We start from the raw sequence: 21,354 nt of genomic DNA on the forward strand, positions 1-21,354 counted from the left end.
GAAAGAATTAATCGTTTCATTAAAGGGATTATACAGTTAGCTTGTGTTAATGGTTTACCATGGAAAGAAACACTTAAAGAAGCTCTCACTACTTATAAAGTGACGCTACATTCCATAACTGAAGAAGTACCATTTACGTTGATGAGAGGAAGACTTTGTAACAATAGGTTGAGACCTGCTTGGATGATGAGTAATGAGAGTAAAAAAATCAACATGGATGACATTGTGGACAGAGTAAAAAGGAAACAAGAGAAGTATAAAAGTTATTATGACCAGCAGAAGAATGTTCAAGAGAGTAAAATAAAAGTAGGTGATATGGTGAGAGTGAGAGAACCAAAACGTGTGATGAAAGGTGAACCTAAGTTTCGCTCTCCTCAGAGAGTAATGGAGTGTTCAAGGAAGTCTGTGATACTTGAAGATGGCAAGAAATGGTCATGTGATGATGTTGTTTTGGCAAAGGAGGAAGAAGTTGAAAATTTCAGGAATGGGTGTGATGAACTCAGAGTATTGATCAACGAAAGATCACAAGGAAGGAATGTACAAGAAAGTTCAATCGAAGGAAGAAGGGACAGTATCGAGTCAGGATCAAAATGCAGGAAAAGAGTATGGAATTACAAGCAAGACTATGTGTATTATTGAAGAGTTCAACACAGTTACACGTTCCAAGACTGGCTGTAGATTGCAAGACACATGAAGGAAGATGTATCCTTTATTGGTTGTAAAATACAGTGTTATGTCATTTCATAGATTAAGTGTTTTTAGTTAAATATAAAAAAAAATTTTTGTTTGAGTATACAAATTGTATTTTATTGTTAAGGTGGGGAGATGTGGGAATGTTAGATGTTGCTAGGGTTACATCTTCGTGTATGATTCCAGAATGTTGACGGAATCATACACGAAGATGTGGCTGTGTTGAAAAGGCCCACTCGGGGGCTCCTCCAATTATTTATACTAAAATAAAAGTAAACTATCAAATACCAAATACGTAGTATACATATTTTACTACATGTAGGAAACTGTGTAACGTAAACTGCGCAGCAGAGGTGTTAATCAACCGTTTACCTTGAAGTGAATAGGAAAGAGAGGGAGAGTTTTCGTCTGTAACGTGATGTGCAAAACCAAGTTATAGTGAGTCAGCGGAGCGCACGCATAATTAACGTGGTGAGCTGCATAGCAAGAAAAAGAACTGTTTCCACGAGGCTTGGTGTAATTTATGACTTGGGTGTGTTTGTGTTTTCTGATTGAAGAGGGAAGCATTTGGGAAGCTACCTGTAATGCGCGACACCTTGCATGTTGTTTACACAGGAAGGACGCGCTTCGGTGGCCGCGCACTCAGGCAAGGACTCCGCGCTTCGCCCGTGCACGCAGTGACTTTTTAGCTTGCATGTCTAGGTGTAAGGGAAATTTACTGGCGCTCATAAGAGACATTGGGAAGGCAGAGAAAGGACCGGAATTACCTTCCAACGCTGAGTAAATGAAGAGTGGCAGTGATAAGTTCTCGCGTGCAGCGGGAAGAGTATCATTGTGACGGCCCTGCTTGTTTCTGTGATTCTTTGGAGGCACACATGCGCATTTGGAAAGTCAGCTGCTTTGTTGCTGTGCAGGTCGGGACACGTAGTTAGAGGTGCGCACATAAGGCAGTGAGGACTAGAAGGTCAATTCAAAGGTAGTCATTTCTTCTGAAGTTGCTGAGCTTGTGTTCTGCCAATGAAGGGCAAACTGTATAATGAAGCAAGTTACTGTAAGCAAACTTAAGTGTAAACAGAGGAAGCTGCACATAGAAAACTAAACCACTGAAAGAAACATGAAGTAAAAAGTTCAGTTCAATATAATGGCTTAATCTTCTTGGGAAGCCAAAGAATATTGTTTGTAAAGAGAGTGTGAAAACTGGAAAGCTTTAAGTAAGAACTCTTTGAAAGCACATGCATAATACCACCTTCAGGCTGAGTGCAGAGGTGTCACAGGTACTATTTGCTCAAAGGTCTATTTTTGAAAGTGTTCTTGTGTAGATATGTAGGTTAACCCTTTTTAATCCTTATGCAGGGTGCAACCAGCGGCAGAAGAGCTCCCGTGTCATTTTTTATTTTGTCCCATTTCCCCTATCCCCCTCCAGCTGACCTGATCAGCGGGTGAGGGACTGTGGGGTTCAGCAGCTCCTACGGAAGGCTCAGTCTAAGTACTCAATCTAAGAGTATAATTTAAAAGAAATAAGAGCCCTGGCAATTGGTGCAATGCCCTAGCACTAGCTGCACACCAAGCAAAACACCCCAATCGCCAGGGTCCAGATGGCTACCTCTGGCGATAGACCGTTTGCTACGCTCAGCTAGATTATTTCGGTAGGCGGGTCAGTACACAGTTGTCTCAAGTTATCGCAGCCAGTTGAACAGTCTCAACAAGTACCTATTGCTTCCACCGGTCTACTCGAACAGAGTGTATTTTTAAGCGGTCTATCCCTGTGTTAATGATGGCAGGCAGTGCATAATGAAAAACCAATCCGTTTCAAGCAGAGGGGCGTCATGAAGGAGAAATTGGAACGGGTAGGCTAGAGTGGTAAAACAGCAATCCACTGCTTATAAGTTTCTAAAATACTTAAAAATACTAAACAGATTTATTCGCTGTTATATGTTTTTGCACATAGCCAGCAATGTCAAACAGTGTTGCATGCTAAGTCAATTGGGCAATGGAGTTGTTGTATAAATGTAGATGTATGCTCCTCCAACGCACTTACTTTGAGCTCTTCATTAAGACAGCAGAAAACCGACAGGCTTCTTCAGAACAGCCTGAGATTTCCTGAACGTTGTATGCGATCGGGCAAGTCTGCCTCACAGATCCAACAGGACCGCCTCACCTCGCACACGTCCACAACCACAATAATTAGGTTTAGTTTATAAAACCTGGTTAGGACTTGCCCTCTGTGCCCTTAAGCCCAGGAGCCACAGGAACAAAAGAACACTCACGCCTGCTCTGCTGGTGAAGTGATCTTTTAAAAGTAAGGCACCTCCTTTCATCAGCAGCAACAGAAAGAAGACTACTCCACTCCAATGCAGTCAATGTGGGCACTGTATTTTAACAAGAACACAAAAGAAAAAATACTGCTCCGCTCCACTCCAATGCAGTCAAAGTGAGCACAGTATTTTTACAGGAGCATTTACGTTTCTCAAAGTCCTGAGAAGGCCTGTCTCTGTTCCCTTCCCCTGAATGGTTGTTGGGTGGAAGGACCATATATGGCTCTGGGGCTGCCTCTTACCAGACTTACTGGAGCCGTCCCAGGGGCTGCTTGTTATGGGTGTACCCTTGTGGTGGAGCCTACTTAAATGGAGTGAGTAGTCAATATGCATTTTGTGTTGTGAGTGTTTGGTTTTGGTTGTGACACAATGCCTGAGCCAGCCCTGACTGAAACTGGAAAGAATGCAGTGTGGTGCACTGATAGGCTGGGGCGTAACCCCCAATCCACATCCTGTGTTATGAATGTCTGGTTTCTGGTCAATAGCCTGTATGCTTGTGAGCCTGATTAGGTGCTGCCTGTATGAATGCACTTGTATGTGATTGGCTGGCTGAGCCTGGCTCAGCCTGATTGAATGGCAAGTGTGTTGTATAACAGAGGGCCTCAAACTCACCACCTTTGTCAGAAGCTGTAACAAGAAACCTGAAGCTGAAGTCCTCTTAAGCTTGCATACTGGAGTCCAGTTAGAGGAAGAAGTCTGCAGCAGCATCTCTTCATCAAAGCTGAAAACTGCTGCACTGATTCAAGTACTGAACCAGAGAGGACCTGGATAGATGACTGTCAGGTTTCCCTTTAGCTTACAAGCTAGGAAAGGTCCTTGGCAGCTCAGGGTGGGTGTGAAATGCTAGAAGAATGCCGGAATCTAAAATTGCTGTTCATCTGCTAAAGAAATCCAAAACCTAATGTTCCTTAACATGCATATTGTAGGAGACAGGAATGATCCCAGTTCAACATGGAGACAGTAACTCTTAGTGTTGATTGGTTCTTCAGCTTCAGTGAGGTAGTTTGGGATCTTGTGAGAGGTTCTAAACTGCCTTTCATTCAGACTGTCAGTAAAGTAGGTCCCAGTTTTCAAAGCACCAGAGAAAACCCCATAGAAAATCATTACAGAGGAAACACTAACTCAAGACAAGGTCAAGCAGAAGAGAAGAGCAGAGTTATTAGAAGATGTTCAGACTACAGCAGCAACTATAAGATAAGTGCAGTTTTGACTTTTAAAAAGCTAAAGTAGAAATTGAAAAGTAAATAACTTTTATGTAAATATCCTTGGTTTGCAACCTTGTGTCTCGAAGTAGTTGCCAAATAGAGTTTCTGTTCGCATATACCAGCAATGAACATTGTTTTAACGGTGCACATGTGTTCATTTACTAACTTCATGTTTGCGAGGTGGCGGTCCTTCGAGTTAACTAATGAAACCTCCATGTTGCGCTGTGCACACTTTTAACTTTGCGTGTGTTCCACTTTCCCTTCTCCGTTCGGCAGTCATTGGGAAGTCTGCGTGTTCTACAAGCCCTAGAGTAAGGGACCTCACAAAATGTCTCTGTGTGTGTGCGTGTCACGCTGAAAACTGCGAAAGCTGCTGTAACAGTGCGCCAGGGGAAAGACTTTCCCCTCAGAAGAACACGGTACACAGAACTTCGCTTGCACAGTGTCTGAGAGCGCATTGCGTTCAGAAGCAGAGGGTGGGGGCGACAATTGAAAGACTTAAGCAGTGGAATGCAAAAGTAACTCAAGCATGCAACTACCAGAAAAATAAAACTTTAGACAATTATAATAGTTTGTTGGAACTAAAGGTTTCTTACAATGTTCTTAGGATGTTTTAGTTTAGGAATCCATAGATGCGTAGTCTGTGGGTGTGTTTTCTGTAGGATAGGTGTGATACTGATGGATAATGACGGGATTTATGTTTTTTTACATTTATTGGTATGACTTAAGGAGGGGTTTTTGGGATGGGGGAATTGTGGGATTTGTCGATCAAGGTTCAAGAAGTTGTTGGATGATTGGTCTTATACTTTATGGGAGTTATTATTCTATTGGAGTACTCTTGGTTGGTTATGATTTAAAGTAAGATAGGAGATTTATACATAGGTTGTAGATGTTGGCCTGGGATGCCTGGTAAGTATAGTTCTGAATAGATATTGGTGTGTGTATAATTTTACTTATTATAAGCCTGATGGTGGTTGGGCTTCTCGTACTAGTAGATATGTGTGTTTTGTGTGTCTTTTGTTGTCTGTTGTGTGTTCTGGAGTGGGGTTTTCTTTTTTTGTCACAAATTTTTCCTTTTCCTTTTTAACTTTTCTTGTTCTTAGGTTGGAGATTCTCATCTTTCTTCCAAGTTTGGAATTAATGAGACAAGTCTGTGTCAATGGATGTGATTGTGATTGTGTGAAATGCAGATAATTCTAGTGGTGAATTATTGATCCATTAATCTTTGTTTCGTGGAATGTTCGGGGTATTGGATGTGTATTTAAAAGAAGGAAGGTTTTGGCACGGGTATGGAGGACTAAAGGAGATGTTGTGTTTCTTCAGGAGACTCATTTGAGTGAACAGATTGGGGATTATTTGTCTACTCGTAATTACCCACTGGTGGTATCGAACTATTATGATACCAAATCTAGGGGGGTTAGTATTTTGTTTAGGAAGGGACTGTCTGTTAAAATTGAGAAAACAGTAAAGGATCACGAGGGTCGTATTCTTCTAATTGATATATTACATAACATGAAGAAACTTACTGTGGGGACAGTGTATGCTCCATGTACCCTGGATATGGTTTTTTTCAGGAAGTTGGATGATCTTTTGGGGGAGATGGATGGTGAGGCAATTATTTTAGGTGGTGATTTTAACTTGGTGATGGATAGTGAACTGGACAGAAGATCTGATTGTAGGTATAATAATGGGGACTTAAGTACGGAATTAAAACAGTTTGCTTTTAAATATAATCTGGTAGATATTTGGAGAGTTCATCATCTAAGAGATAGGGAATAGTCGTTTTGTTCGCCGGTCCATAATTCTTACTCTCGGATTGATTTTTTTTTTGATTAGTGATAAGATAGTTGATCAGACGTTTAGTTCTAGTATTGAGGAGAGGTGTATTTCTGATCATGCGCTTATAGATCTGAAAATCAATTTACATGGTATTCATAAAAAGAATATGAGATGGAGAACGCAAGCCAATTCACTTAATGACCCTCTAGTTAACGTGGGATTAGATACATTTATTCAGAAATACTTCGAATAAAATAATGGATCGGCTGGCATTAAAATTGTATGGGATTGCTTTAAAGCGGTTTTACGGGGCAAACTGATTAGTAGAACTTCCCATGCTAAAAAGAGAAACAAAATAAAAATTGGGAGGTTAGAGAAGGAGATAGTGGATTTACAAAGGAATTGTGCGTAAACAGGGATGGATTGCATGAAATTTAATAATTTGGAAGAGAAATTAAAGATGCTTTTGCATTCAGAAGCAGGGAAGAGTATATTTTACACGAAACAACGCTTTTGGGAATTTGGGGACAAAAATGGAAGGCTTCTGGCAAATAAGCTTAATGGTCCGATGGTGGACAAGTATATTTTGTCTATTGAAAATTATAGAGGTGAGATATTTCATACAAGTGAAGATATTTGTAGGGAGTTTAGATTATTTTATGAAGGATTGTATGAGGAGCATTTACGTCCTACTGAAACTGACTTGCAGTCTTTTTTTGATAAGGTACACCTCTTGAGACTTCAGGATGATAAAAAATGTGTTCTGTAGTCTGCCATAGATGTGTCTGAGATTACTACTGCAATATTGCAATTGAAAGATGGAAAATCGCCGGGGCCGGATGGGATTGTTTCGGAATTTAATAAAAAATTTGTTGAGCAATTATCACCTATTTTGATTACTGTCATTCCTAAGCCTGATCGGGATCACAGGAAGTGCAGTAATTATAGACCTATCTCACTGTGAATGTGGATTTTAAGATATTTACTAAAATTTGGGCGAATAGGCTTATGGTTAATATGGGTGATCTGGTGGATGAGTCTCAAGTGGGATTTATCCCGGGTTGGTATGGATATGATAATATCAGGACTGTATTGGATGTCATTGGAATGCATCATAATAAAAAATCAAAAGGGTTGATTGGGTTTTTTGATGCAGAGAAAGCATTTGATAGAGTTAATTGGAGGTTTTTGGATTACACTTTATTAAAAATGGGATTTGGACCGACCTTTATGAAAATGATTAGGTGTATTCATTATGAGGTTAGGGCGAGGGTGACTATAAATGGTTTAATATCAGAGTCTTTTTCTTTGTCCAAGGGCACGAGGCAAGGGTGCCCTCTATCGTCTTTTTTGTTTGATTTAGCACTTGAACCGTTGGCGGCTTATATTAGACAATGTGGAGATATCAGAGGTTTATGTGTTGGGGCGTGGAAGTTAAGGTTTTATCTTATGCTGATGATATGGTGGTCCTGCTGTCTAATCCTGAACATTGTGGACTGGTTCTGAAACAGATGTTTGAGGAAGTGGGTGATATTTCGGGTCATAAGATAAACTGGGATAAGACTGAGATATTCCCATTGTCTAATGAATGTAGTAAGGATATTTTGAAGGTTTGGAATTGCAAATGGTCCCCTGTTTGTGTTAAGTATCTTGGTATATATATCATTGGTGATTTGAGGAGAATTATGCAATTTCACATTGATAAACTCGTAGATAAAATTGTGTATCCAATAAGACGATGGGAGAGACTTCATTTGTCATTATGGGCTAAAATAAATGCAATAAAGAAGATTTTTTTTTTTGCCGAAAGTGTTATATATATTTCAGTCAATTCCATTCTTAATTTCCAAAAAACAGATTTTGCAGATTGAGAAACTGTTTCAATGTTTCTTGTGGGGGCTGGGTAAAAGACCGCAGATCCCTAGATTTATGTTGATGCAAAGTGTGGATGAAGGTGGTTTTGGATATCCTGACTTGTATAAATACTTTAAGGCGTTTCTGCTTAAGAAGGGGACTTATTATTATACGACTGATGACTTTGCAGGTGCTATCTGGCTGCGCATGGAGAGAGGGATTTGCAGTCCTTATCGTTTGGATAGCCTTTATACTATGGGCAATATGTTGGTTAATAGATTGAAGTTGAAGTCTATAGTGGCAACCAGGCAAACCTTGTGGGGGTGGTTTGGAGAGAATGTCCAGTCATATGGTTTTAGTAAAGATGCTTCTCTTTGGCATAATGAGGTCTTACAATTGAACGACAGATATTTTATTTGGCAGACTTGGGTTCAGAAGGGGATTTTAACAGTAGGTCATATGTTAGATGGTGATCATCTTTTGACATTTGAAGACATACAGAGGAAATATGGGTTGCATGAACGAGAGAGACAAAAATATGACGACCTGAGCTCCCTGATTTGTCTTGGGCAAAGAATGATTGGTGTTTCATTAGAAACCAAACCTGCACTGTGTCAATTGCTTACAGGCCAAGAGTATTCAGTACGTACATATATGAATTTTATGCAATTGGAAAATAAACATGTTGAGGCATGAGATAAGTTGAGATTGGTGTGGTTGGATGATCTAAATATATATTTTACAGACGGGGAATGGAAGGATATTCTTAGGGTAAGTGCCAATGTGGGTACGGATTTGAACCTGCGTCTGATTAGGCAGAAAGTGGTGGGTAAGGTATACTGGACACCAGTTAAAATGTTTAAACTAGGGCTACAAGCTGATAATCTATGTTGAGGATGTGGAAAGGAAGTTAGTACCCTTATACACCTTCTCTTGGATTGCTCTACAGTTCGAGATTTCTGGGTTGATGTGATTGATAGGATTGATTTAATTTTAGATGTAGTTTTACAGAGATCGGGTGGGAACATCATCTTATTTTTACATCGAGGTAGGTGTAGATGTTCTTTGAAATATGGTGGTTGGATAAATAAGGCTTTATTGGTGGCCATGAGACTGATCCTTCGGGTTTGGAAAACTAGGAAGAAGCCTACAGTGGAGGATTGTTTAGTTGATTTGCGCACCTTATCAAATTTGGAAAAGCTTTCCTTTAGAGTGAAAGACAAAGAAGAGGTCTACAGTCTCATTTGGGGTCCATTCAATGCCTTGTATGATTGACTATGTAGGCTATGGATTTGTATGAGTTGTGGGTAGAGATGATACAGAGGTAGGGGGTAAGGAAGGAAAAAGAAAATGGGGTATGAAGTGAAAAAAGGAAGACAAATAACTAATAAAAGGGGGGGTTCTTTTTTTTCCTTTTGGGAGTTTTGTTTGATGTCTATTTGGTGTTGGTGTTTGTGTGTGTGTGTGTGTGTTCTATGTTGGATGACTTTAATTAACTGTTGTATTTTGCTCTTTTATTGTTTACATAAATGAAAAGTTTCTTGGTATGTCGGGGGGATTATTTGATTGTTGTTTGCTTATTGATTTGTTATTTCATTATGAGGTTTTGATTTGTGTTCTCTGGTTAACTATTCCTTTCTGTATTTGACTATTCTGTGATTTCTTTAACGACATGCTAATAAAGAGATTTGAAAAAAGAAAAAAAAAAGGAATCCATAGTTCAAGTTTTAAAGTTGCTGATACAAAACTTTGTTTGTGAGGAAGGATCAAGTTTGATAAGGAAAAGTTTCTATGGTCCTTCTCAAGACAAGTCAGAGAACTGAGAAGAGGTTTACAGAACCTTGAGTGGAGTAAAGGCAGAGTAAGCCTGGTTTGTTTGGTTTTGAGAAAAGGATTTGTGAAGAGGACATTTTCCTACAGCCTTTCAGCAGAAAGCAAAGGCTTTCAGGTACTATTGAGTTACATAGGAAGTATACTCTGGGAAGTTAGGAAACCTTTAGCAGGGTAAAGTTAATTATCTGTATGTTTGTCGGCAGGTCAGGGGGGAGTCAAATCCAGTTCAAGGATCCAGAGGGCGGCAAGCAGGACCTGGTTTGTTATTTTATCCACTTTCCCTTTCCCCTCAGGGTTGTCAACCCTGCAATTTCTGATTAGAGGATTGCAGCTTGAGCAAACCAGGGGTATGTGGTTCCATCGTCTGTTCCTGCAGGGAGTTAGAACTGGGACCTGATAGCAACCTCTTTTGGTAGCCACGAGGGAACATTGTGCAACTGCTGCTTCATGGGTCCAGAAGAGGAGTGCCTGAACATCTTGGAGCCAAGGCATTGATCTGTGTTTTCCAGGGTCTGGAGGAGTGTTCGTGACCGCTGGAAGCCAGGTTGCTGAGTATCACCCAGGGGGCATAGGTGGCATAGTGCTGCTTGACACCCAGAGCTGTGAAAGTTACAAATTATTGAAGAATCCTTCAAGAGGCATCCTGCCATGACATTATCTGTCCACTTGTCCATGTCGGAGAAGGTCCAGGGTCATTGCCTGCAGTGGAGTGTCCGCCGGTGGGTTTCCAGCCACCAAAATCTGAAGAAGACGTCCAGAGTTGGTGAGGGTCCGCAGTTCAGTCCAGTGGTCATGCCCAGGTCACCAGAAGCCATCCTGAGGTCTGTGTTGTGGCTGCAGCACCGAAGAACCAAAAGGTGGGAAAATGCAAAATCCCAAACCCCGACACCTACTTCTGCCACTGCACCCGCCGCCACCGAAGTCATCCAAGACTACCAAGGGTCGTATCTTCTTCAGCCAGGCCTTATCGAGGTCCACACAAGTTTCACCTTTGTGAGAGATCCAGAGCTGGAGTAACGACCCACCAAACGGAGACCACCGCGAAAGACCAAAAGTACTGCCTTTCCGATCCTGCTTGGTTTACCTTCTTCTTCTCGACATCGACACCCCAGTGACTCCTTCTTCCAAGGGAGGCTCCATCCTTGAAGGGCCTTGTCGAGTAAAGCCAAGAAACTCCACCACTTCGCCTGCCAGGGCACCAAAGGTACTGTGACGCGGAAGAGCATCTTCATCCTCAGGATTCATCCAGGGGTCACAGATTTGTCTTGGATCCTGTTCTCCTGTGGCTTTCCAGGTACTTTGGGGGTAGTGGGATCTTTAGAAAGAGAAGCAGACTATTTTTGAACATATTTGGAATGGGCTGTAATATACAAGATCAAGTACACCTTAACCTTTCCTTACAGGTTGCCCTGGTGGGGGGAGGGGGAGTGGGATCCTTGCACAGTTTTGTATATCTACTCTAAAGAAAGCATTTTGCCAATGTTACGGATCTAACCTGCCTTCCTAAAGTAATCTATGAAGATACACCTTGCTTAGAATTCTCATGTTTTTTAATAACTGTCAGCAGTTGGTGCATTGTTTGTGAATCAATGTATATTGTGGTACCACATAGAGTGTATACTATTGCCATTATTAGACTAGGGTTGCCCGAGTACAAAGTATGTTATTTATTTATGTGTATATATTTATCTGTATCCTATTTTATATAAATGTACTGTGTTAGCACATAGTGGGTGGACATTCCTTTGTGGGGGCTTGGGGATTCACTGTACCTAAGAACCAGCCTGCATCATCTCCTGAGAGTCTCAGCCTGGCTGCTCGTCCAACGTTACCAATTGAGAGCCTTGGCTTGGGTGCTCTGTGCCTCTACCCCAACTGTATAGGTGGCAGAAATACAGATACCCCCTCCAGTATTTTCAATTACCCATGCAATGAGTCACTGGGGTCTTTAAGGAACAGTGAATGTGAGATATGAGAGCATTGTTTATGGGAGCTCGGAAGGAATTGTCAGTTGTGATCACACGGATGAAACAGTATGGGATGCAGTCAAAACAAGGTTTGGAAGAGTAAAGGATTAAACCGGGAGTTGTGGCCAAATAGATAAGAAATATCAGCAATAACATGCAGGAAAACTCAGATTAAAGTGCAAATGGAGCCTAGATATAGCAATCTACAGGAGTTTATGGAATAATTAAGGGTCTTACGGGGTCCGGAAATGGAAGCTCTGAGGGAATATCACTCCTCCTAGTGCTGGCTGGAGAACAAGTGATGTATCTCAAAGGAAACCAAAACAAACACTCTGGGCCTCATTATTATTATTGTGATAATGTTCAAAACATGTGGTATTTTAAATGGCTTTTGTGCTGAAAATGCCAACGAATAATGAGTTGGTATTGCGTGGGGTACGCAGTAACTTATATTTACCCCAAGTGCTTTTTATGTACTCCACACAGTAAATATCACATGTGATCCCAACTCGTCATTAGTTTGCATTTGAAAAGCAAGTGGTATTTAAAATACCAGTTACCGCCGTTGTAACACCATGGCCGTCTGAAGGAAATATAAGACAGGTTTCTAATAGACATCGAAGCTAGACTCTGATGCAAAGCTTAGCCAATTGTTAAAGGAGAGGTAAGAGAGATATAGCCGAAAATCCAGAGGGAACATTCAAGGTAATATCTGGTAAGTCATTAAGGGCATGTCAATAAATATCTGTTAGTTAGGGTCATTTTGGGGAGAGGACTTACCTGTGCCCATGAGTACCTTCACCCCGCCTATACTCAACACAAAATACTTTTGAGTGTTTGAGATTCAAGATAAGGATGCATATAAGATAAGCAAACATTTGTTACATTGTTTGAAATACAATACCTATTATTAAGTGCTGCATAACAATGTAAAGTGCCATTGTGATAAACCACTGTACCATAACAATGTGAGCTATAAGAACTGACTATTGAAACAAATGTCCCACTTAGTGATAAGTGTTTCAAGTTAATGATCCTTTCTTCTGATAATCTTCATAATCTAATGCTGTTATGTTGCAGGTGCGAGCAATGCAGCGTCCTCCGCTCGGGGTTAAATTGGTGATTGAAGCTGTCTGCATCTTGAAGGGAATCAAACCCAAAAAGGTTCCTGGAGATATGCCAGGCACGAAAATAGATGACTACTGGGAGCCGGGTAAAGGGATGCTTCAAGATCCAGGAAGATTCCTAGAGAGTCTTTTTAAATTTGACAAAGTGAGTATTGGCAGTTTTCCAGCTTTTCTAAATCTTACAGTCCATCTTTGTCAGATATTTTTCCTAACCCTAAGCCCACGAATGATGTCCTCCCTAAACTCATGTTCTTGTACACATTTGTGATTCTGAGCGCATAGTGGGCTCCGGCTATATTTTCCTCTCACAATCTCCATAGCTGAGGTTACTGAATGCTAAAGACCAGGATCATCTCACACCTTTACATTGTGGCATTGCTGAGTCTGCAGCTCATTATAACATCCAGGTCCAAGATCCCAGAGGGATTCATATTTACATGTAGCCATGTCCCTTTCATGCTGGTCGACTTCTGCAGCTCCTGTGTCCACAAGGTTTGCCAAGGCTGATCTCAAAACAAATCCAGCTCTCTCGCACCATTACAGTTTTTGAAGCTTTTAATGTCACATGTACTGTCTATTCTCCCATTACTAATTCATATACCAAAGGCTCTAGACAAATTCACTTTCTGCCTCAAACCTTCCCAATTTGGAGCACCTCCAAAGTTGTTGTTGGTCTTTCAACGTAATGTTTCTTCTCCATCCTGGCAGGATAATATTCCAGATGCAGTTATCAAATCTGTTCAGCCTTACATTGACAATGAAGAATTCCAGCCAGCTGCCATATCCCGAGTGTCAAAAGCCTGCACCTCTCTTTGCCAGTGGGTGCGTGCCATGCATAAATACCACTTCATCGCTCGTGCAGTGGAGCCTAAAAGGGTAAGAGCTTCCTCATATATGTCCTTTCTTTGTAAAAACCTGCCCTTTCATTATCTTATTTGGCAACAAGCAAGCAACTCTATTTAACATGTTTATTACTTTTTCCCCATCTTGAGATTGCATCTCTTTTTATTACGGGGCTTGGGTATGTTTGTGCCCTCCCTGACTCACACGTGTGAAATGAATAAAACAGACACTCCCTGGGCAGGGAATAAGGCACAAAAGAGCAGGCTGCGAGAGTTCAAGGAAAAGTTTATCTAGATCTCTGAGAGCGCTCTGACCACATCAATGTTGCAACACATTTATATAGTACATCTACATCTTTAACATATGATGCTACGTTGGACCTGGATTGGTCAGCCGTGGTGGCGTTTTAGGTGTGGGCATCATCTGTTCCTCCGGGTTGGTTGCTTGGTTGGCGGGAGGATTGACGTCAGACATTTGTGCTCCGGATGGGTGAAGGTCAGGTCGCTGTGAAACACGGTGGTCACTATCTAAGCTAAGAAAATACATTCTGAGTAATGCATGCACTAAATAATAGTTGATCAAAAGACTCTCAGTAGTGTATCATGTAGTTATACAAATCACTCAAGAGTTTATATTATCTACACATTTGGGTTATACAGGTCACAGGTTTAAGGGCCTTGACCACTAAAATACTGTCATTGAACTATAGGGTTAGTCTCACAAGAATCTCAGGTATGTGGCACTTGTTAGTATTAGCCACGATATACTGCAACAGGGGTCTAATGTTAGTTGGGGGTCTGTTGGGTGGGCTTCATAGCATGGTTGGCAGTCTGGCACATGAAAGGGATGCCTTGTAAGGGCACAGGGTTAGAATGGCAATACGTTTCAACTGGCGAGGGTGAGAGGGCAAGGACACTTTTGTGGAGATGAACGAGCTATGTGCTTGGCTCATGTTGGTTCACATGCAGGACAGTGATCTCAGAGGAAAAGGGATGTGTTACATTTATTATTTGTTGCAAGCAGCTCCGGCCTCAGGGTGAGAATGGAGCTGCAGAGTTTTCCAGTTGGCGTGGGGATGAGGGTGGGGGCCATGTGCTCTGCGCTACTGCGGCGGGCAAAAGGGAGAGATGCATTTTGTACTATCGCAGTGAGGCCTGGTTACCAAGATGGAGTCGAAAGGGGGTACAAAAAATGGATGCCCTGTGTCCTGCTCGGTGGTCCCATCTACGCGAATGTAACCAAAAGTTAGTATCGCATAAGGGCGAGGGGCGTACCCATCACTAGAGGCACTTGGTCCAAGTTTTGTACTGGGAAGTGATGGTAGAGAGGGGCCCATTGGCCCCTCGCTCCCACACAGGTACTACTACGCACTATATCATTTTGATGTTGACTTTAAGCAGTTTGTATTGTATTTAATATTTATATAATAATCAAAACAATTTATATAGGCGAGATAACTGTTGGAAGCAGACATGTGAGGCAAAGGTTTTTGCACAAATGATGCAATTGTGTGGGATTTAGATAGCGCTATATATCTGAGTAAACTGTAGATGACATACCAAGCCAACACTTTAGCCTTTGGGCAGACATGGTAATCACCTGTTGCAGGCATTGCCATCATGGTACTATCTGATGCTGGTACCCCTTTATGTTATGGCAGTGTCTTACAAATACCTATCTGACGTCTATACAAGAGAGAATACGGTTGGCTTTGCCAATGCTTATTTTTAACAGAAATTCAGTCTAAGGAACAGATCCAAGGATACACATTCTGCTCAAGTGCCTGAAGTTGGTCTAGCTAGTTATAGATGCAATTAAGCCATTACCTTTCAGAAGGCTGTTAATAAATCATAGATCATGATACAAAGAGATCCCAGGCAGTGTGTTGCACGGGGGTGGCGTAGTGGGTGGAAATGGTAATAAGAACTAGCATAGCCATGGGCAATCAATGGGTTTTTTATATAGCCAAACAAACTGCACTGAATATGTCTCTCTTCACTTCCCATGACAATGGTTTCAGCTTCCAGGCATCGCTTTCAACGCCACCAAATAGCCAACACTAAAATAGGGCAAAACCTTTTTTTAATTCATACATTTTCTAGTACAAGATTTCTTACTAGGGCAATACTCGTACCACCTCTGTGCCTCAGTTCACTTCTGGCTACTCTTTCATCAGTCATGGTGGTGAGGTTTTAAAGTCTCCCAGACTCTTAACATTAACCTGGTTTGCGGCACCATTATACTGCTCTTTAGATTGATCAGGTTTCAGGGTTTCCCTTCTTCTGTGCGTAACTCTTAAGCAGTTGTCAGCCTGTGTCTCTTTTACTAGCAATTGGAAGAAGTGGAATTTCTTAGCCAGGCTCTGGTGCTGCTAAAAGTGGCAGGGTCTCTCTACTGATCTCTCTTCTTGTATCCTCTATGTGCTGGACCTGACCCTGCATGTCACAAGCTTGTTCGTCCTCACACCATGGGTCCACCCCTTCTGTTTGGGTCTACTCCTGTGCCTCTGCTTTGGTCGAGATGTGCCCTCTCTAACTGTCTTCTCTCATTGGATCTCTCCTCTCACCTTCCACTTATGTTCACCAACCTCCTCCTGCTGTCTTGAATTGACCAGCTCCTTCTGATGTTCACCCTCCTCTTCCTTCTCTCCCACTTCTGCCTCCTCCTCCTGATGTTCTCACTAATGCCACTGCCCCGTGATGATCGCCTTCCTCATCCTGCCCTCTTACTCCTGCCACCACCTCCTGATGTTCAACTTCATCCTGTAAGGGTGTCCCTAATTACGCTCACACCAGAACAAATAAACCCCTCTAGGGAAATGAGCTCAAAAGTCTATCTTGTAAGGATAACAAGTTTAATCTTACAAAATGAGGACGTTAGCAAAGGGATCTGCTGCCTGAACGGTCTTCTCCTGTCCCTCATCCGTTCCTTCCCTGCCAGTGTGGTCCCAGGCAGGAGGTTATATAGGCCTATCTTGCTCTAATGGTATCACTGGACTCAGGCCCTGGCTTCATCCCAATCCATCCTTCTATACAAGGGATGCTTCAAAGCCTTCCTTTCTTCATTGTCAGCGGTTTCTGTCAGAACATGCCGCTCTACATTTTGCTAGCTTATGCAACAATACACTGTAGCTCATGCTTTCCTTCATTTTGCTACCTATGAATATTTTATGTATAAAAACATTTTCCTGTCATTCTCTCCATATTTTACTCATTCTACTCCTGTTTATATGGGCCCTCTAGGTTCCCCCCACCCCTAATACTCATAATATGTCCCATTTCTGAATTTTGTGCACCGAGCATGTAAATCCCATGTTTAGCCTGCAAGGACTCTTGATGGACAGTAGACAGCTGGTGAGTCACTTCGTGTGCTCTGCCAGTGCTAGAAAACACCACAGAAGCCTGTAGTCCATGCCACATTCTTCCTGGAAGGGAGGGAGGGAGGGGGAATTTACATCTACTGTACTAAGATTTTTACAAATGCATAGGATCTGACATTACAAATCTATTTAGCTAATAGTCAATTGTGCCTTATATTTAAACAATAACTGCCTACTTCAATGTCTGCCCATGTCCTTCTTCAGTGCCTGCCCATGTCTGTGTTTATGGTTATATCTGCATGAGAGAGCCTTCCCAGTGTCCCTCCTCCCCCTTGTCCATTGTAGCGCCTAAAAAGGGCGTGCCTAATTCTAATGCTATTGGGGGTGTGGGAGGACCCTGGTTCCTTCCCAACAATTCTCCTGCTCTCTTACAGCTACTACTCTCAGCAACTGGCCTTACCGGAGTATGCTTCCCGGAAGAAGATGAGGAGCGATAAGGCTGATCTCCAAGAGAAGCCACAATGCCGCTCTGATGTTAAATCAGAGGGCTGGAGGGCGTGGCTTGGAGCGCCGCTGGAAAGGTTGCTTCTATGAGAGCCTCTGCGTGATCCTGAGCCCGAATTACATTATCTAACGGAGAATAGGAGTCGCTGACTCCCCTGTGCGGTGGCATCGACAGCGGAACCTCAGGCAAACAAACTGATCCGCCTCACATATGAAATCGGAGCCGATAAATCGGCCGAAACCTCTGATGTCCTCCCGTGGAGGAACCCCGGCCCTGGGCAAAATGGCGGCACCCTTTGGGGGAGGGGATGTGAGACGTCCCACGCGCAGCTAACCGAGCTTTCAGCCCTGAGAACAGATGTGACCTCCCCATGGCAGCAGTCAAGGAAATGCCCCTGACCCTCCACGAGCCCGAGAGCTGAGGAATCGGACGGACAGTGGGCAACAGCGGTGAGACTGCAGCCAGCCTCACTGTATCCCAGCAACCCGCCCCAGAGCGAAATGCGCCAGCACTAAGGAGAGCCCAGAGGTAGGGGAAACAAAGCCACAAGAAATTGTGAGTGCCACTCCCTCACCCCCCCGCTCCCGCATAAGCACCACCCCCTCCCCCCCACCCACAACGAATGGGCAGAGTCACTGGCCTCATGCAGTGCGGCCGATAATAGCGGCCTGGTAGCCACAGGAGGAGGGAGACCAGGGCATGTAATGGCCCGAGGGTCCCAATGCCGCATAGCAGCTATCAGCTCCTCTGCCCCTACATAGGAAGTCAGGCAGAGCACAACGGCCCCGGGGGAACCGTCCTCCAGTATTCAGCAGCAGCTCCCCCACGGAATTCTGGTGGCAGCCAGAAGCTAACAGGCCCTGCGGCTGCCACTCCCCTGAGCTACAAGGGACGGGCCCGCCACAAGCCAGACACTGGCCCCACCTCAGCACCCTGAGAGGGACCGGCGCTCCACAATAGCCAGCAGCAGCTCCTGCGCCCCCACGCAGGACACCGGCAGCATCCATAGGTCCACATTCCCTGCTCCCACCATCTTCTCCGGCCACAAGTCACAAGTGAAGGGCCTACAACAAGCTGGACACCAACCCTGACCCCAGAACATCCAGAGGTAAGGAGGGGGCGACCAGGCACTCCCACTCCTCTGCCCCCACTCAGAAAGCTGGGCAAAGTGCAACGGCCCTGAGGAAACGGGCGCCGCACATTAAGCGGCAGCACCCTTGCACTTGCACAGGACACTTGCAGCCCCCAGATGCCAACAGGCCCTGCATCCACCATCCTTCCGGGTCACAAGCGAAGAGCTCACCACGAGCCAGACACTAGCCCCATCTTGTATTGCTCTCCCCAGAGTGCACGGAAAAACATAAATCACCAATGCAATTACAGAGCAAATACTTTGAACGCAGACAGACGCAATAACTCACAACCACACACTCTTAGAAGATAATCAGCTCTTTTACGGCTATTTATTCAAAACTTACAAGCAACCAATAATAACATAGAAATAACTCACAGAAGTAATATAGACATAAATCACAGAAGAAATAAAGAATTCAAAAGGGAATACATCACCGTGAGCGTAACAGGATTCCTCATCTCGCCCAGAAGCGGTTGGAAGACCCCGGGAACAGCCAGGCCGAGAGCACCACAGCTCACAGGAGTGCCGGACGTAAGCGTCCTTCTCCGGCTGAAGTCTCACCTGACCACCTCTGGGTTTCCGCATATATACACACTCCACAAAGGGGAGTCAATTCTCGAACCTTCTGGAAATTGCATTTGCGCAGTTGATGAGCAGCCGTCGGTTGCCAGCTGGGTCAATCGAGAGCTACCCTCAAGGAACGGAGTGCCTCCCTTCTCTAAGACCACGCTCCGCGGAGAACAGTAACAAACCATAACAAAGTTAGCTTTCCTAGCAGAAATGTCCTTGACCGCATACCAGGTTTGGAAAGCATGTTTTTCTCAGCACCATGAATCTAACACTCAGCAAAATGTGTGCAGCTTTTCACTGCGGCATGAAGTAAATATCCATCATGGCTCTGAGCGCTCCTAGAATGCATTGCGCACCAGCGCCATTTTAGTTCAAGCATAACAATTCCACCCTTGGATATTTACCTTCCATAGCCCGGTGGCAAAGAAGCCGGTCTCTGAAACCTACGAAACATTCAAACTAAATTTGGAATACATTGAATACAACAACAACAAGCTATTATAATAGCTAATATAATAAAAATGCAAGCAAAAGCGTAACGTAGTGTGCCCCCAATATCAGGTATCCATGGAAATAACCAATCCCACCAATTCCCAGTACGATCTTGAGACACTTGAGAAATGAGATCCCTCAAACCTCGAATATGACTTTCAATAGATCGTGAATGGTCACTTAAATTGAAAAAACACATACCTTCAAATGCGTTACACCTTAAATTATGCTTTAGCAATAGATAATCAACAGCAGCTCTGTTCTGCAAAGTTGCTTTTATAATAACTTGACTATCAAGGAGTAATTCTTCTAATGCCTGAGAAGTATGATTAAGGATTTTGACTACTAAACATGCTAATTTCATCAAAGATTTGTAACCTCCAGCAGCTAAACCCCAAACTCCCACTAATGAAAGGGTTAATGCTAGAACCTCAGCTTCTGATAACAAGTGTACATGTGAATCACAATCAGGAGATAGACCCACAGATTCGAAAGTTGACCTTTTACCTCGAGTTATCGCTGGGTGTAAAGGAAACATCATTAGTCCTAATCGAGTTAAAGCACTTGGACTTCCGGAAATGTTAGCTGGAATATAAGTATATGTGATGTTACCACATGAAAAGAGCCATCCTGTTGGAAGTTTCACATGATTCATATGACTGGCAGCTATCACTGTATGATTACAAGACATAGTATTATTTACACTGGTGCATTTGCGTGGCACTCGCGAGCATAGTCGTCTCTCAAACATTGTATGATTGTGGGTGCGATTTCTCGCCGTCACCATAACCAGTACAATGAGGGACCCTGCAATAACTCAGACAGAAAAGAGCCAAGTAAACATTACTTTATTAATGCACAAGCATTCGCGAATGGGCTGCAAGTTCAAATGTCTCGCAAAGCAAGTCGTCGAAGTGCCGCGCCTTCCTCTACACACCATGCTCTTTTATACTTTTCTGTTTACATTGCCTTGCACATAGAACACGTCCACCCCAGGGCGGATCTCCAGTTGGAGCTTATCTGAAGTATCCAGTTGGAGTTTAACGAACAACCATTGCACATTTGCTATCGTGGTCTATCGTGGTTTCCTGTTATCCCGGTCTTCACATTCTTTCGTGCCCCTTTGTGCCCGTATCTCTGTGCTCAAGGCTATGCTTACTCATTCCTTCCCCCACCCGTAATCTGCAGATAGTTTTAGCAGGCTCAGCATGCTTCGACATACAGTGACCAAACACAATTCTTCTGTTAAAAACAAGTTCTTGCCAGGTCAGCAGGTCTTAAACGCCGCTGTATAAAGAGAATGCCTCTTCTTTTAACAAAAGGGTACATTCTTTTAACGCATATGGTGATTAGTACAAACTCCAAGTGTGAGCACAACATTACATATGCATGCGTACCTTCAATCCACCCTTTGCTCACACTTGAGCATCAATCTAAACAGTCCTAGCATAAGCAGATGGCAGGAAAGCAACATTATTACATACTGTCTGTACCATAATCTTCTCCAGGCCTCCCATGTCAAAAAATTCCTGTTGTACATGGCTTTTATCCATTGGATTTAGGCGCGTTATGCTGGAAGAACACATGGAAACACAGCACGACACACATACCGGGAAGCATTGGATGCAGAGACAAATTCCTACAACTATTGCCGCTAGAACCAGTATGGGCGTAAGGAGCTGCCACCCGATTTCTTTTAGGAGTTTCATCCACCAGCTAT

General features: G+C 43.2%; 1 protein-coding gene across 1 annotated transcript in view; it reads left to right on the top strand.

Moving 5' to 3' along the window:
• DNAH1 (dynein axonemal heavy chain 1) overlaps positions 1–21,354 on the top strand; it is a 3,604,831-nt gene that overhangs the window by 2,644,757 nt on the left and 938,720 nt on the right. The window contains exons 56-57 of the mRNA XM_069644003.1: positions 12,724–12,915; positions 13,479–13,646. Coding sequence (XP_069500104.1) covers positions 12,724–12,915; positions 13,479–13,646 — 360 coding nt within the window. The remainder of the gene's footprint in view (positions 1–12,723; positions 12,916–13,478; positions 13,647–21,354) is intronic.

The sequence above is a fragment of the Ambystoma mexicanum genome, chromosome 2p (genome assembly GCF_040938575.1).
Source record: "Ambystoma mexicanum isolate Mex_15411 chromosome 2p, UKY_AmexF1_1, whole genome shotgun sequence".
NCBI classification, from domain to species: Eukaryota; Metazoa; Chordata; class Amphibia; order Caudata; family Ambystomatidae; genus Ambystoma; species Ambystoma mexicanum.